Source organism: Pogonomyrmex barbatus, unplaced genomic scaffold, assembly GCF_055798465.1.
Source record: "Pogonomyrmex barbatus isolate J1 unplaced genomic scaffold, ASM5579846v1 scaffold2, whole genome shotgun sequence".
NCBI lineage: Eukaryota > Metazoa > Arthropoda > Insecta > Hymenoptera > Formicidae > Pogonomyrmex > Pogonomyrmex barbatus.
Window position 1 is genome coordinate 2,484,886 of NW_028297116.1, and position 17,487 is coordinate 2,502,372.

General features: G+C 36.3%; 1 protein-coding gene across 1 annotated transcript; it reads right to left on the minus strand.

The window, feature by feature from the left end:
• Positions 1–392: 392 nt before the first annotated feature.
• Positions 393–16,279, minus strand: FASN1 (Fatty acid synthase 1). The gene is made up of 10 exons (XM_011643867.3): positions 16,013–16,279; positions 10,521–10,668; positions 10,086–10,439; positions 6,568–9,734; positions 5,734–6,217; positions 5,277–5,640; positions 3,697–5,186; positions 2,474–3,405; positions 1,649–1,885; positions 393–1,044 (listed from the first exon to the last, which is right to left on the minus strand). Exons 2-10 carry the CDS (start codon positions 10,627–10,629, stop codon positions 943–945), a joined length of 7,239 nt encoding a protein of 2,412 aa, XP_011642169.2. The 5' UTR covers positions 10,630–10,668; positions 16,013–16,279; the 3' UTR covers positions 393–942.
• Between the last annotated feature and the right edge of the window lie 1,208 nt (positions 16,280–17,487).

Sequence of the window (17,487 nt, forward strand, 5' to 3'; positions counted from 1 at the left end):
TTGATTTCTAACATACAATTATTTCTAAGTATATAATCATATATAAGCAAGAGATGTTTTATATATATGTTATATATATATATATATATATTTAAATTCGTAAAAACCATGTTTTTTTACTATATTGAACTCGTAATTATCAATGGAATGTGAAATGTTTCATATATCATATATCATAAGGAAAAAGCTCTATGATACTTGAAGTAATATCAAGAATTATATTTTAATAATAAAAAATTTAATTAATAATTAAGAGTCATCAATTATATATTTTAATACAGCTATTACAACTTTATCATGACATATGATATCAGAAAATTACATTATATAAGCTAAAGATAACGAGATCAGGTCTTAAAACCATAGTATAATTAAAGGAAAAGAGAAAATAATGCAGTGCAAAATAATTTTTAATATACAGAGTAATAATTATTAATTTACATATAAATAAGCGATGTGTTTATTATTAATATGAACTTGCTAATGTATATTTAATTCGTCCATCTTTGGAATCAAACATTCTTACATAATCCTACAATTAATACAATTAAACCACGTATTTTAATTTATATGAATGATAGTATATAGGTATATAGTATATTATTTTAAGAGGATATAGTTTTGTGTTGTTTTGCTTGTTTTTCATTTCATATGATTCAATTGTACATAATTGGTTTTAGTCTTAATGTATGACATATACACAAAAAAGAATCTACACAAATTGTTATTTGTTATATCAATATGGCATAGAGTTACATTGCAGTAATATAGTATTATATTTGCAATATTGCAAATTCTAAAATAAGATACACATGTACAATATTTCTGCAATTTTCTATGCTATAAAAAATATTAGTTCTATCGGCAACACCATGTGTTATGCTACGTTTATCCTCGAATATAATGTAAAAATTAAAACACGAATGTTGTACATTTCATAAGCTATACTTGCAAGAAACTCGCGATTTTCTTAGCACTTTCTCCCAACAATATTGTCTTGTGATTACCTTGTACTTCTTCTATTCTTACAGGTTGCGTGCAAAGCTGAAATGAAAATATGTATATATTATTATTAATGTATGTTTTGTAATTTTTATACATATATAACAAAACAATTAACGAACATATACTAACATTACTATAATATAATATAAATATAAAATAAAAAATATATATAAAAAAACATTTATTTTCTAAATATCTTTGCATGTTTATTCATATACATTAAATAAATTAATAAAAATTATAAATATCAATTTCTAACAATTCAAAAATTTCAACAAAATTTAAAATTTATCTTTTATTTATTGTATAATCTTAAATTTTAATTTATTCAAAAACAAAATTTATGAAAATCGATAAAATAAAAATAAAAAAATCTTAAAAAATATTAGAATATAATCATTAACAATGTTGTATCTAAAATTTCAAAAATGTTCTAATTTCAAAGAATTTTTTCAATTTCCAAGAGTTCGATTCCGAAAAAAATTGCACTTTTTTATTTTTGCATATAGCTGTTATAATATGAAAACGATAAATATAATTTGTAAATTTATATTAAAACATAAAAATAATCATTTAAATGCAAATTCACAATTAGTAATGCAAAAACTATAAAAAAAAAAAGAACAGAGTAAAAGTCTCTTACATGAGATAAGTTATAATCCTTTTCTAAAGACAGGAAATTTTCTGAAGCCTTAATTAATGTGACTGATCCTTTGATGTTTTTATTTGGTATATAAATTGTATTAGCCGCTAACTTTTTATATAAAAGATATCCGGCAATTTTTAGGTCATTTTGTGAAAATGGTGTGTTCCCAATCACTTGTACCATTTTGTCAAACATTTCCACTTCCGATTTACTCTGCTTTAGAACATCATACGCCTAAAATAATACATTGCACATTATAAAACAGATATTTGAACTTATACAATGCACTTCAATTGTTGTGCTTTTGTAAATTGTTTGATTTATAATTATTTCCTATATTATTACTTAGGGAGAGTCCCATTAGCGGACGGTGCGATAGCACACATACACTCACATCAGGGATGCTTAAGAATTTTTCAATGGACTACTAATTAGAAAATTTTATATTTAATTGGCCAATCAGTGTTGTGTACTATTTTACTAGTTGTAAGGGGACTCCTCTCGCATATTACAACTAGTAAAATTGAAAAAAAAAAAAATATTAAATTCCAAATCCTAAAGAGATAAAAACTCATTAATTACTTGCATGAATAATAAATATCTCACATATTATATAGACGCGTGCGCGCACCCATATTGTGAGTAAATATTACAATAACAATTTTAGTTATAATAATATCGTCATCGATTACACTTTAACAAAATACAATTTATATAAAATATATATTTTGGATGTTTTTTATTACATGCACATTTTTATCTCTTTACTCGAAGATACAGTAATAAAATAGAAATAATACTTAAAATAGGAATAATACTTACTTCAATGAAATTGAGTTTCTTGTTAAATTGTATGCTGAAATACGCCAATGCTTTCATACAACCTTCAGAAGTAATATGTTTTTTCACGTCTAATTTGCCAATCATATCACATTGTTGTCGCACGAATTCCAATGAACCATCGATTAAACTCAGAATCACCTTTTCTCCAGCGGATTCCAATTGCAGAGTTATCTCAATGGCGATACAAGTTCCAAACGAATATGCTGCCAAGTGGTACGGTCCCTTTTTCTGAATTTTTTTAATGATATTTATGTAATACATAGCCAAGTCCTGTATTGTTTCGTAAGGTGCTTGTTCAATACTTTGCAAACCCCATAATGGTCTCTCAAGTTCACTAGCTATGTATTCTAGCGGTTTAACGAAGCCTTCAATACCAGGAAAGATGAACATCATCGGTCCATTGGAGCTTTTTGTTTTCATACGAATGACTACTTCTTTAGGCAGTATGTCGTCGCTCGGCCACTGCATCAGCAGCATATTAACTGACATATCCATGTCTGCAGCAGTAATCGCATTTGTAGCGAGAGGTTCCTTCGTTGTCTCGACATTTATCGAGGATAATTCTTGCAATTTGGCAAATGTTAAACCACGGATCTCTTGAGGTGACAACATGATATCGTAATTTCTTTCGAGAGTTTGTTTTATTTCCGTACCCATCAATGAGTCCATACCTAAGTCGGACAGGGTATCATTAGGACTGATCTTGTCAAAATCTTTAATGCCTAGGATGTTGCCAATGATTTTAATGAGGCTGATTTTGTTGCTCTCGTCGGATTTATGTTTCTCGGCTAGTACTGTAGAACTCAACACTGGATGCGGTTGTTGAAGGAATAAATCCATCGTCTCGAGACAACTCGACATGAATTGTGGTACAGTACCGCTCACCTCGATATCGTTACCTCCCATCATTTCTGAAGAAATAATATAGTAGAAATAATATAGTAAAGAATAGATTATAAAATATATTATACGTATAAATCTAGAGCAGTGACATACAAAGTGCACATCTTTACTTTGTTATTATTGTGTTTTTATTATGTAAATTGTTATGCCAATGAATGTTTTTATAAAATGTTTTTACAAAAACAGGATAGAGAGAAACAAAAGTTTGGAGACGAATTCAAATATCTAATTAAAATATTCAAATATCTAATTAAAACCGAGAAAATAGTTGAATTTTTTCAAAACATTTCATATGTTACCTGCGACTAAACCAACGTCTCCGATAGCACCCCATTGAATGGCGAGACCAGGTAAACCATTAACTTGCCTCTGTTCCATCATTCTCTCCATAGTCGAATTCGCAAAACCATAATTAGTTTGACCTATATTACCACGACCGCATGCTACAGATGAAAATACCACAAAGTAATCTAGCGATGGGCAAAACTTTCTTGACATCATATCTAAATTCCTTGTAACGTCAACTTTTGGCAAAATCACCGTTTTAAAGTCAGCTTCCTCTAGATTTTCAATCAGAGCATCACGCAATACGACTGCTAGATTAAATATACCGCCTACCGGAGCCAGCCGATTGCTTTCTTGAATCAAAAGCTCGGCACCCGATAATGTCGTAATATCTATCGTGGAGATGACGATCTTTATACCTCTTTCGCGCCAGCGACGCACGCAGAAGGATTGATAACCAGTGCGTATGCCTGAGCGCGACACGAGAACAATGATTTTAGCGCCACGGTTAATCATCCAATCGGCCAGTTCTAGACCGAATCCACCAAGACCGCCGATCAGAATATATGATTTTTCTGGATTTATATAAGTACGCGGGATCGCGGTTATTGTCTTCGGCGTTGGCGGTACACATTTCTTCGGTTCCTCATCACGGATCTTTAATAGTACTTTGCCAATGTGTTTGCCTGTCGCCATGAATCTAAATCCTTGCTCGAGCTGCTGTACCGAGAACACAGTCGATTGCAGCGGACGTACCGCACCATTTTCGATTCCTTCCGAAAGAAGTCTTCTCAGTTCTGTTTTGTCCGAACTATGATTTTGTCCAAGCAATGCGTCCACAAATATACCGTGAAAGGATGTATTCTTCAAAAACATCGACATCCCTATACGATTGTCATTCGACAAATCATACTTGCCAATTTCAAGGAAACGGCCATTTAACGCGAGACATCGAATGCTAGCTTGCAATTTTTCCTCTGCCAATGAATTTAGCACTATGTCGACTCCACGTCCTTGTGTTTCGGTATGTATTAGCTGTTCGAAACTCGTGTCTCGAGAATTACCGATGTGTCTATCATCCAATTGCGGGAAAATTTTTTTGAGATATTCTCTTTTTTCTGGCGTGCCGACGGTAGTAAAAACGGTACAACCAGCATGCAGAGAAATGGCAATTGCTGCTTGACCGACACCACCTGTACCAGCATGAATTAATACACTTTCACCTGCTTTCAGTTTACCCCGCATAAACAGAGCATAGTAGCTAGTTGCATAAGTGATAGGTATTGTTGCTGCCTCTTCCAAAGTCCATTTGTCGGGTACCTCCCAAAGAAAGTCAGGATCTGCTAATACAATAGTCGCTAATCCTTTAGCTTTGACCATGCCCATCACGCGACGACCGTCTGTATCTCTCCCGCAAAACTCAAGTCCCAATATACATTCTTCCGCAGCCATATTTCCTGGTAAGGCATCTGGCGGTAGTTTGCCAGTCGCCAACATGATATCCCTATCGTTTGTATTATTTATATCTACTTGTCACATCTTTTTATATTATCTAAATTTCTAATTACCAATACATTATATGGGAGAAACTTACCTAAAGTTCAGTGGAGCGTAGTACACACTGCACAATTTCATATTAGGAAAACTATTAGGTCGGTAGTAACTTAACGAACCTTCGATCCATCTCAAGCTGTTGAGATCTCCTCTTGTTAAGGAGTTGACGTAAGCATACTCTACCTGCAGGGAAGGTACGTTAGTTTGTTGATCTAATGGCAAGTGCCGATAACTGCCCCAGTGTCCTCCTTTCAATACGTTGGCCATCAATCCTTTGTTCAACTGTTCCATATAAAGTCGTACGGATAAGTCAAATTTGGGGGCGTTCTTGTCCTGAATAAAAATGTAGCGCACGTTTGCATCGCCCATCTCGCGTCGTACACAAGTCATGAATCCTACCAAGCCTGCGAACAAAAAATGATGTTAACCTTGATTCTATTAAATCCTAAACGAGATAATTAAAAAGATGGTTTAAAAAATTTTTCTTGAGATTTTACCGAGCGTTTCTTCGCCTTGGGATACAAAAAGTACTTCTTGTCCTTTGCTATTAGATTTTTTCAGTGCTGCTTTTACATCCTCCAGCCATGAGAGATTTTTCTCTGTGATTTGTATTACTATCGGATGATTTGTATTACTATCTCCCCTCTTCTCCTGTTTCTTCAGCAACAAATAAGTTTTTCCTATGGAATCGATTTGTTTCCCAGCCAATACCAGATCGGTTTCTTTCAACGCATTCTTCAAATCTAGTTGCATGGAAGTTTCCTCCAGAAGAATATAATAGTTTGGTTTTAAGGCAGCTGTTAGGTTTTTGAGAATGGCATAAGATCGATTGGATAGAACATCCGTCGCTATGATAAGATGCGCATCCTGAGCAGGAGGTGTGTCGATCACATTTATCGTTATTACGTTAGCCTTAATGTTCATTTGATTCAAACTCGCCGTGTAATTATCGGAAGAAACTGCGACCACTTGTAAATCAATCTGAAACAAAAGCAGCGAATTCATGATAACATTAATATTAAAAAAAAAAAAAAGATCTTGGAAAAAAAGCAATTACAGAATAGGAATAAGTTATAGATGTCGATGTCATTTGTGACAAGTCTTGTTTAGCTTGCTTTCACTGTGCATTTAAAATTGCATACAAACGAAAAAGTAAAATTCAGCAGTTTGGCAAGACAAAATTTTTTTCCAAATATCAACAATCGTGATCTTCTCATTTCTATTTGTATCAAACTTGCTTATTAAACCCATATATGTGTAAAAGTTTTGAATGAGAAAATATTACTCTGATAGTGCTAACAAATAATTTATCAAGCTTACGGTATACTTACGGTAGGCGGATTCGGTTCACTATGAAAGATGTCGAGTATAAGTGGAGCCAAGAGAGCTTCCGCGGTTCGTTCACCTGCAACTTCCACGGTCTTCAATTTCAATGCCGTCATGTTCTCACACATGATTTGCAAGAGTACGGTGAGTGCGTGTAGCTTTCCTTTCGTTGGATCCTCTACCAGACTATGCAAATTTTCATAGGGCACGAAAGTATACCGTTCATACTTAGGATGAGCTTGAGTCTGCTGTCGTCGAGGTGCTAAGGAAGATTTCAATCCTCTCATCTCGATACCACCCGATTTGACGACATTGATGTTCTTGTAGTAATACACTGGTAATCCGTCGTCCTTTGCTAATGTCTCCACTAAACGTTTATGAAGAATGGGATTAATCGCTATGTACTGGAGACGCGATGGTAAATACATCAAATTGTTGTCAAAGGATATTATGGTCATCTGAAGCATGGTATCCATATACGAAACCCATTGGTCAAACCAGCAAATTTTACCAGCAACGCCGTAGTTGTCGCAAGATTTGATTCCTTGGAAAATATCGCGATATTCGTATCCACGCAACCTCAGAATCTTGTAAATGTCTTTGGAATTCAATGGCAATGTCTCTTTGTCGGCAGGCAAAATCGGCGGTTGCAATTTGAGCTGATCTTTTTCTATGTTTTCAGAGACGCGAACGTTTCCACTGACGGCGACGCTGTCGGCTTCGCAAATCTCAAAGTCGCCGGTTCCCTTAAAGATGGTTATCGACAATTTCACCGGTCTCTCCTTCGGCATAATAGTGGCTCGCTGAAACCGTAGGTTTTCGAAGATCACTGGCAATCGCTCGTAGTCCATGCTGAGCAGTTTCGCCAATGTTTTCCACACCAAGAAAATATAGCCAGTGGCTGGGAAAATGATTCGTTTGTCTATCTGATGTCCCGCTAGATACGCGTCCGTTTCTTTCGACAGATCCAATTGAACGATGCACTCTCCCGATTGCTCTGTCTGTTTGAAATTAATCACGTCCCACTCGGTGGAGTGATCCCACTTAACTAAAGGCCCGATCATAGGTGTTCCACGACCGACGGGAAAACTCACGGGAGGATATAATTTGGAAATGTTGGGTTGCACGCCAGCCATGTACAGTTTGCCCACGTTAGACAGAAGAAAAACCAAATTGTCCGAATGATCCTTCTTTTGCAGGCCAATATTGGTCACCGTTGATGGTAGCGATCTGCGTAAGATCGGCAATAACAAGGAGTGCGGCGCGATGTCAATCGTTATCGCGTTCTCCGGGATGTGCGCGATCGCTTCCTGGAAGAGCACGGGAGACAATAAATTGTTGACATGATACGCGGACGAGCTCAACTGTGCGAGTGGGCTGCCCCATGCGGCTTCGGGCACAGAGCTGGAAATCCATTTGGCCGATCTCTGCTTGGGACTCGGTATGATCTTGTCGAGCGAAGCGCGCAGCTTAGGCCCAGCGGAAGCAATGTATTTACTATGAAAGGCGAAACCGGCACTTTTCACAGACTTGGCAAAAATATTCTTGCTATTCAGCATTCGTACGAAGTTATTAATAGACTCAATCGGACCCGAAATAGTGACCGAGTCCGCAGAATTGTGACAAGCCGGAATGATATCGGGCGGGCACATCTTTTTAGTCTCCTCCCAGCTTAAACCGACAGCTGCCATGGCACCCGGTTCCAAATTGGACTCCAAGATCGCTTTGCCTCTGCAATAAGCCGCTAAGACGGTCTGCTCTGGGGTAAACGTGCCGTCAGCGTAAGCACAACCCAACTCTCCAACGGAATGTCCGACTATATTGTCCGGGTATATATCTATCGACGTCAGTACGTCGACGAGGGCGACCTGCAGAGCCGCGATAGACACGAAGGAATTCATTATATTCTCGTACATTTCGTCCGTGCCATTCATGATAATGTCCATAAGATCAATACCGTGGGGTGCTAATGCCTCCGCACTTCGTCGCAAACTACGTTGAAAAGTTTCGATACCGAATAATTGACGACCCATTCCTGGCCATTGCGAGCCCATGCCGGAAAATATGAACCAGATTGGACGCCTCTCGTTCTGTTTTGCTATCTTGGTCATTTCGCGTGTATCATCAACGCCGAGTATCTCGTAACCGCGAATTCCGTGTCCAGAGATATCGTTATTGTGCAGCGTGTGTAACAGCAAGAGAAACTCGTCATCTCTTCGGTGCTCCTTCGCTTTATCCAATAAGATGTGCACAGCCTCTTCCGTTCGACCCGATACGGTAACCAATCTGGGTAACAGTTCAGTGGTGTTCAACAGTGGCAACAGCTTTGGTTTCGGATTGCTACGTAGAATAATGTGCGCGTTCGCGCCACCGAAACCGAACGAGTTGATGCCGACGAGACCACCGTTCCACGGTGTGGCTTTGTCGACTACTCGCATGCGTCCCTCGATTAACGCAGAGATTTCTGGATTCGGATTATTATAATGCAAATTCGCAGGTATCACGCCTTCTTCCATCGCAATCAATACCTTGGCGATCGAACACAACCCGCTAGTTGGTTCCGAGTGACCTATGTTGGATTTGACCGAGCCAATCAGTAAAGGAGTTTTCCTATCTTTGCAGAACAATTTATCAATAGAATTGATTTCCTCTGGATCACCCACTTTGGTGCCCGTACCATGTGTTTCTATGTAACTCAGACTCGTAGGATCAATGCCCGCTTCGATGTATATTTCGTTTAACAATCGATTTTGCATTTCACCATTAGGATACGTGATACCCTCGGTCTTGTAGCCATCGGTATTCGTTTTTGTGTGAACTACCGTGGCGTATACTCTGCGTGCGTCTTTTGCTTTCTGCAAGTATATCGCCACTATCGCCTCTGATCTCACGTAACCATCAGCCGCGGCATCGAACGCTTTACTCTTACCATCCTGCGACAGCATATTCAGCTTATGAAATTGAAGCGAGGTTGATGGCCTTAATGTAAGATTCGCTCCGGCAACGATCGCAGCGTCGCACTCGCCGGCACGGATTGCAGAGATTGCCTGATGCATGGCGAACATAGCCGAGGAACAAGCCGTGTCGATCGCGAAACTGGGTCCGGTAAAGTCGAACGAGTAAGAGATTCTGTTGGCTAACATCGCACGGCAACAACCGAGCATTCCGTATCCTGTAATCAAGCGCAAATTTTTCGGTTTATTTCTTAACAGACATCATATAATCTGTTTCCTCGTATCATAATCGATATTTATAACAAATAAATAATGATTCTATTTACATATAGTAAAATGACATATCGTTCGCAATTTTTTTCTCGTCTTTAAACGAGTCTACCGATTTTAAATCGTATTTAGAAATTTTTCTCCGTATTTAAACCTGAGTGAAATCTGAGCGAATACCTCGCGTAAATATTTGTTTTGCAACGGATAAGAATTAAAAAAGAGAATTTATTAATATAAAAAAAAAAAAATTTATTGAAAGACGATACTCGTCGCCACACTAATTTTTATAACATACAAACCGTTTATGCTCTCTATGTCTCTCGTCTGAACTTCTTCCGTTTCCGAAGTAGAAACACCGAGGTATACACCGGTACGCGATCCTCTGATCGTCGAGGGATTGACGCCCGCGTCAACTATCGCCTCGTATGTAACTTCTAACAGAATACGAAGCTGCGGATCCATCGCGTGCGCCTGTTTGGAATGTATTCCGAAAAAAGTAGCGTCGAAATGACTGAGATCTTTGATCTTGCCGCTTCTGCGTGGTAGCCCATATATACCCGCTGTCCAACGACTCTCGTTATCAGTGACCATGTCCACTTCTTTCATCAAATTCTGCTTAAACTCTTCGATATTTGACGACTCGGGCAGACGACCTGAAAGAACATTGATTCGATTAAATGCTTCCATAAGCGATTCAGTTAGTCGTGCCGCGACTGTTTGCGATAGACGATTACCCGATATGCCTGTGATGATGATGTCACTGTCAACGGAATACGGTACTCCATTTCCGATTACAGATTCCCGCGCCATGGGGCTATTTATGCTTTCAAACTGAGCAGGCATCTTTTCGAAGATTGAGCTCTCTTCCCTCTGAATGGATCTCTATTTGTAAAGAAATAATCGATAATCAAATCTTTGCTCTTTTTAACACATTTATTCAACTATTCTACTATTCATTCTCTATTCGGTGAAGAGAAGAGAAGGGGGGAGAGGGAGGGGGAGAAGCGTTTGGGAACTAGAAAAAAATTTAAATAGATAATACTTTTTTCAATGTCTTTTAAACAAATGCAAAATCGCAATGTTTAATAAAAATATACCTTCTTCCTTATTTGAGAGAGAAAAGCATCAAGTACAAGATTTAAAAATGATGAAACTTTTAATAAGCTTACGAAATATTATCAACAAAATAATTCGCAACAGTTTTATGTCAGACATGCCAGACATATAAGAATCATTTACGATTTATGCTTATATTTACGATTTATGCTTATCTGTCACGTCGAAATCTTAACGTCTTGGAATCTCGTTTTGCCTCTTTGAACGCGCTCGCGCTCGATTAGCGAATGATTACCATATGCGATTACCTTCAATTGACATATAGTATACTTAATTGAATATTTTCAATAAATTTTCACTTGGATAAATCAACTTTGCTTGATAAACATTCACAGAATCGTCGTTCTTTCTCAAAAAATCCATCAATCATTTCTCGCAAAGTAGATACTTACAATATTTTATGTTGTCAGAGATTGTTACAATTTCAAAAAATAGATGACCATGTGTACTAATGAATCAAAGATATATTATTGCAAACTGAATATTAAACAATGGAAATGATCCATTTTATTTTCAAAATAATCGCATTGTCTGATATATATATATATATATATATATATATATATATATATATATATGTCTTTTGCAAGAGAAATATCCCGTATTTTGTCATACTTATTTAAAAAAGTGAATATTTTTCAACAAAGTTATCTCATAATTTTATCCGAAATCATAGTACAAAAGATAAATCGATCGACACGACGAGTAAGATTATCAATTCAATTGCCAATTGTTACATTTTAAAATATCCATAAGTCACGCGTTTACGGAACTTTGTTGACAAACGTGTCATTAAACGTTTCGCTATATCTTGATAAGAGAAATTATCAGTATCGTAACGTACGACAGTTAGCGATGATTAAGATATCCCTCGTATTGGTCACATACCGCGGAACTCCGTGTTAATGCCAAAATAACACGATGATTCGGAAATCAGCAAATGTCACGTCATACGTGCGACACAATTACGCATAATGAAATCGAATTGAATCCTTCAATGCTCGACCGACTACCACTCCTTGCGATACGATCGCAAACTTTTGTTTCTCATTAACTTTTGCTTTGACATTTCTCGTCTCGTATTCTCGTACTCTTGCTCGGCTCCAATGTCATGTATTTAATTTTTTCAAATATTAAGAGACTATCTGCGGACTATCTTTGTATCGTCGTAAGAAAGTCCGAACTTTAGCCGACTCCATCCGTCTAAATATCATCGATTCCATTAGATAAGAATATTTACATATTGCATGTTCAGCAACTTTTCGTCAAGCTACTCCTTGACAAAAAGTTACAAAACCTTAGATAATGGTAATCTTGGTTAAGATAATGGTAATGATGAAATAAGTAGAAGACATTCGTGGTCGTTGGTTACATCACTTGCATAAAGTCGGAAGGTCGACTCCTCAATCGACTCGTCATGTCATATTATCGCGGCTCATGCGATTGATGATGCGCGCGTAATTGCAAATTCAATTCGATTCAATTCAATTTTCTCTGACACGACTATTGTGCATGCGTTACGTCGCAATGTTTGCTAATTACACAACCGGTGTGAATACTTAAAGACAACGGGAGCCGTTGATCCGAGTTTCCTATCCCACTGTCTATGTACAGGCGAAGAACCGCGTTGAACCTTGAAAATATATCGTGATATAGTATGACATGTTCTGTTTGAGTTATTTCGTAAAAAGATAGATAAGTAGACACAGTTTACCGTTTCTCAATAATCATATTTTTAGATTTTCTTTTTCGTTATAGCGTTTTTTCACCCTATTTATAATTTTTTTTTCTTCCTTAGCGTCTCGAATTGAGAAAGATGAACTAGTTAAAATCTAGAAATATTTAGTAGTAATCTTATGAATGTCACGAGCAAAATGTTGCAAACAACGATAACTATTTTCGTGCAACAAATATCTTTGTATGATAAAAATATTTTTTATAAAGAATATAAATATTACTTATAATGTATAGTATGTCTTGATAGATTTGTCTCGATATCTAACGTTTAATTTCACGATGTAATAATATTCGCCTACAAGTTCAAAAAAATTTTTTGAGATTTTGAGAAAACTTCACATATTTTACTGTTTTCAGAAACAAATAAATATTGTGCGCGCGCGCGCGCGCGCGTGGTGTGTGTGTGTGTGTGTGTGTGCCTGCGTGTGTAGATTTTGGGTTTTTTTTTTTTTTTTGGCAAACTATTTGGTCTTTTATCAGACCGAAAATTAATCACTCGATGACAGTTCTCTCCTCTTTTCTCATTACCATTATCTAAACTAAGTAATGCACTCAACAATAAGTAGTCGTATATCTGATGGAGTGCACTTCACTTGCATATCAAAAATTTTGAGAGATCACGGTAACGATAAGAAATCATAAGTATTGTATTTTTACCGCACTTGCTTTATACTTAATATTAACTTGATGTTAATTGCGTACGAGTATCTCTCGCACGTACCTAATATAATTGTATAAAATAATGCTCCATTTTCAGATATAATTTTACACATGTTGTAACGAAATACGTTATTACTTCGTTTAATATAAAATAATTAGTGATGAAATAATATCAAATAAATGAAATAAGTGCGATATCAAGTCCAATCCATTTGATGTTGCCGGCCGATCAAATTATCAAATTAGTTACTTCTAAATGTACATAAAATAAGTTAGAAAAAATATATTCATAAAAATAATTTCAAATTTTACACATATCATATTATATTCTGCCAATAAAATTTTGTGACTAATAAAGTGTTTTGGCAACTGTGTAACGTGCTTGAGCACACCAATTCCAAATATTTTGATTGACTATCTCTACTCTCATTTGTTATTTAAACATTTAAAAAAAATGTAATGTTTGTAAAATATCGATATTCAATTTTAATCAAAGTTTTCGAGTTATTAATGAGCTCATAAATAAGCCTCTTTACAAGTTGCATTAATATTGTAAATATAATGAATAACTTACATTTGCAATGATAATACGATCGAGATAAGAATATGTTTATTGTTCGAGTTACACGTACATGTATGTATGTAAAGCAGAGGTCAATTATCGCCTTCCTATATCTTATTACATTGATCACTTGACGGCTAATTGATTAACCGTTTATATCTCATTAAAACGTGTCATTACAGGCAGGTCGCATGGTGAATTAATATCATAGTTCGCACGTTTAGTATTGTTTGCGCCCACGCGACAAACGCGTACGATTATAATTGGTAATTGAGGAATAGTCAGTAATTGTACTCTTGAAATGAGAAAAGTACTATCATAAAGGAAATCACGTTAAAAATAAGACGCGACGATTTTGAATAAGAAGAAATATAAGTAAGAAATGTGAGAAAATGTAATTTCCATAAATGTTTGTATGTAAATGTTTTCAATTTTATTAAGATTTGATTAATTTAGCATTGCTAAAGATCAAAGATCTCTTAGTTCAAGTTTTATTGTTCTTGCCACACTAGCAAAATTTGAATTTTTAATCTCATAAGCCTTCCTTTTGCATGTTTGTTTCATGTTTGTTTTTTGCTATTTATATGTACGAGTATATGTAGAAATGAGTCATTTGTAAGTCAATTTGCAGGTACAGTTTGACATCATACTTACGAGACCTATGTACATTATGACGTAATACAAACACAAACGTAGTGCCGTCGATCCTGGCAATGTTGAGTCTTCAAGTATAAGAAGTAACATTTCCGAATGATTTCTTTTGACAATACAATTGAGTACTTCCCGATGTTTATTATTCAAGTAAGATTACGTGGTTACATTATGCAAAACTCAACGTTTGCATTTGTTATGTTCGTTTCGCTTCTCGCGCACTATTTATTATATCCATTTCTACCAATATAAAATTAATTATAATCCTGGTTTAATTTATCCTTTCTTAATTCTTGAAATTAAAAATAGAAAAGTTAAACGGAGATAAAAATTAATCTACATTAATAAAAATAGACATTAACATATTTGCGTTAGCAACGATCATTCCTACAACAGCATTTTTTACAACCGGTAGCCGAATACTTTTATTTTTTCTTCTATGCTTCAAATATTTTAAACATTTTACATTTTTATTGTCGCGTCCCTCTATATATTGTTTATATATCTTTACACAATTATATGTATCTTTGTATAATAATTAATATTTTTATTCCACTTCATTATTCGCGATCGATTATGTTTATATTTCATACATATAACATCTTTCAGAAATATATGTAATTTAATTTTGTGTAATGAGATTATAAATTTTTCATACAAGAATTGATAAATTTCTAAACTTACATGAGTCAACAAATTTTGCATAAAACTTGAATGTTCCTTCATACACTTGAATGTTCCTTCAATTTAAAAAAAAAATTTTTCAGACGACTAGAAAAACTTATTCATTCATAACTTTTCATCTCGAGTATCTCCTACATGTGTCCGATACATCTATGATATATTTTTCATATAATATTCAATTATTTAATTATCAAGATTGAAAAGACTCAAAAGTATAATCGCAAAAATATAACGTAGGAATTACGTAATTGCGATCCACTTCATCAATTTTTTTTGAAGCAAAATATTCTGTTTGGTGTTTTTCCAATTAATAATTTTTTCAGTACATTGAAAAACACGATTATTTATACATATACATATACATATAGTTTAATTTATGGACAAAAAGTAGAAAATAAAGGAATTAATCGTAAATAATTAAATATACCTTATTTATCAATTCACGTACGTAATGGATTGGAGTGCATTTGGATCAGCCAATCAATTATACTTGGATAAAACGTATTAAACAATTTGGAAACAAAAGTATACATAAGAGTAATAATTTAAATCCTCTCTCTCGTGTTCTTTAATGCTTTTTATAATTCATCTTTAATATAATCTAGCAAAATGTTTACTTCTTTTGTACAACTTTATTTTTCGAGTTACCCGCGTGGAGCTGAAGGAAGAGAAAAATTTCTGTAATTTTAGAGAAGTTGTCGCGAAACCGTAACGTACGCCGCTGGCTTTTTCCACTGGCGACAACTCCCTCGGGAAGCGAACGATTCGTAGCCGCGCAACGTAGCCCGATATCGATCGCGCCCCCTCAAGACTCACCTGATTCACGCTCTATGCACACGAGTAATTCCGGGGAAACGTCGAGAGCGGAGCGAAGGACCAATCCGTTTCCCGTTGCACCGCGTAGATCTTTTGAATCTCCGCGCGGGCCTCTCCTTCTCGCGTGATCTCGCGTGATCTCGCGTGATCTCGCGGGACTGGCTCTCGTCGTCCTGGCTTGGTCACCTCGCAGAGAGACTGGCGCGAAAAGACTCGCTCTCCAGAGAGAAAGGCAATCGTTAGACAATCAAACTGAGGACTGACTGACTGGCTGGCATCCACCTCACCAGCATCTTATTATTGAATCGCACGGTCCCTGTGGTGGCTATGGTCTGACATCAGACCATGTGATGACGACCAATCGGAGCGCGATTTTGGCGGGCGCATGCGCGTACGCCCGGACCCGGCACCCGACCCGGCACGCACCACCGCATCCGCGCGTGCGACCGTGCGACGTACGATCGTGCTGCTTAATTTCGACGTACGATCGTGTCTTGCGAGATCGTGCTCGTGACGGATGACGGGTGGTATCTCGGTTGACCCTTCGGGCACGAATCATCCGGCCCGAATTATGTCGGCCAGCTTGCTCGACGCGATTCCGCGAGATGCTCACCACGACGGAATACCGCGGAGGATACGCGAACATGCGTTTATCACATGTCGTAGCGCCGCTGCCCCTCTATTCTATATTCATTCATTTTGCGCGACGCCGCGTCGCGACGACATTATGAGGGGGATGATAATGTTGTAGCCGTTGCCGATCACCGTTCTGGCGATCGATTGTGCGTCTCTAAACGTGAGGTGAGGTGAAAATTACAGAGTGAGAAAATTTACTAGCTTTCATCGACATATAATCGACATGCAGATATTCTAGTGAGTTTTCTCGCTTTTCTAATTTTCTAATCTCGTTTCAAAAGACACACGATCGACTTCCCGATCTGAAAAACACGTGAAGCGGAGAGAATTGGAGAGAATCGATACTTGGATACTGACGATGATGCGAGATGCTCGTCATTTTATGCATGCAACTATTAATATAGTGTGATCAATAAAATAATATACTAACAACTGGAAATAATGAAAAATCAATAATACTGATTTTTGACTAAAGGCCATTTTTCGAGAGAGAGAGAGGGAGAGAGAGAGAGAGAGAGAGAGAGAGAGAGAGAGAGAACGCACGAATACTCATGCTAATCATAAATTAAATTGAAATAAATAAATCAATAATATGATATAATCTATAGAAAAGTTTATCCTATCTCTATATAGTTAAAGACCATATAAAAATTTATAATTATGCAAAATTATGCAAATAGGAGACACAAGTTCTGAAATAATTATACAAATTCATTAATATTTGCTGAATAAAAAGTCGCATGTTTTGTGCCAACGTTACGTTTTAAATTTCAACGAAACGTTACATCATTAATGTTATGTAGATTGATCTGTTCATATCACTGGTGAATTCACGTGGA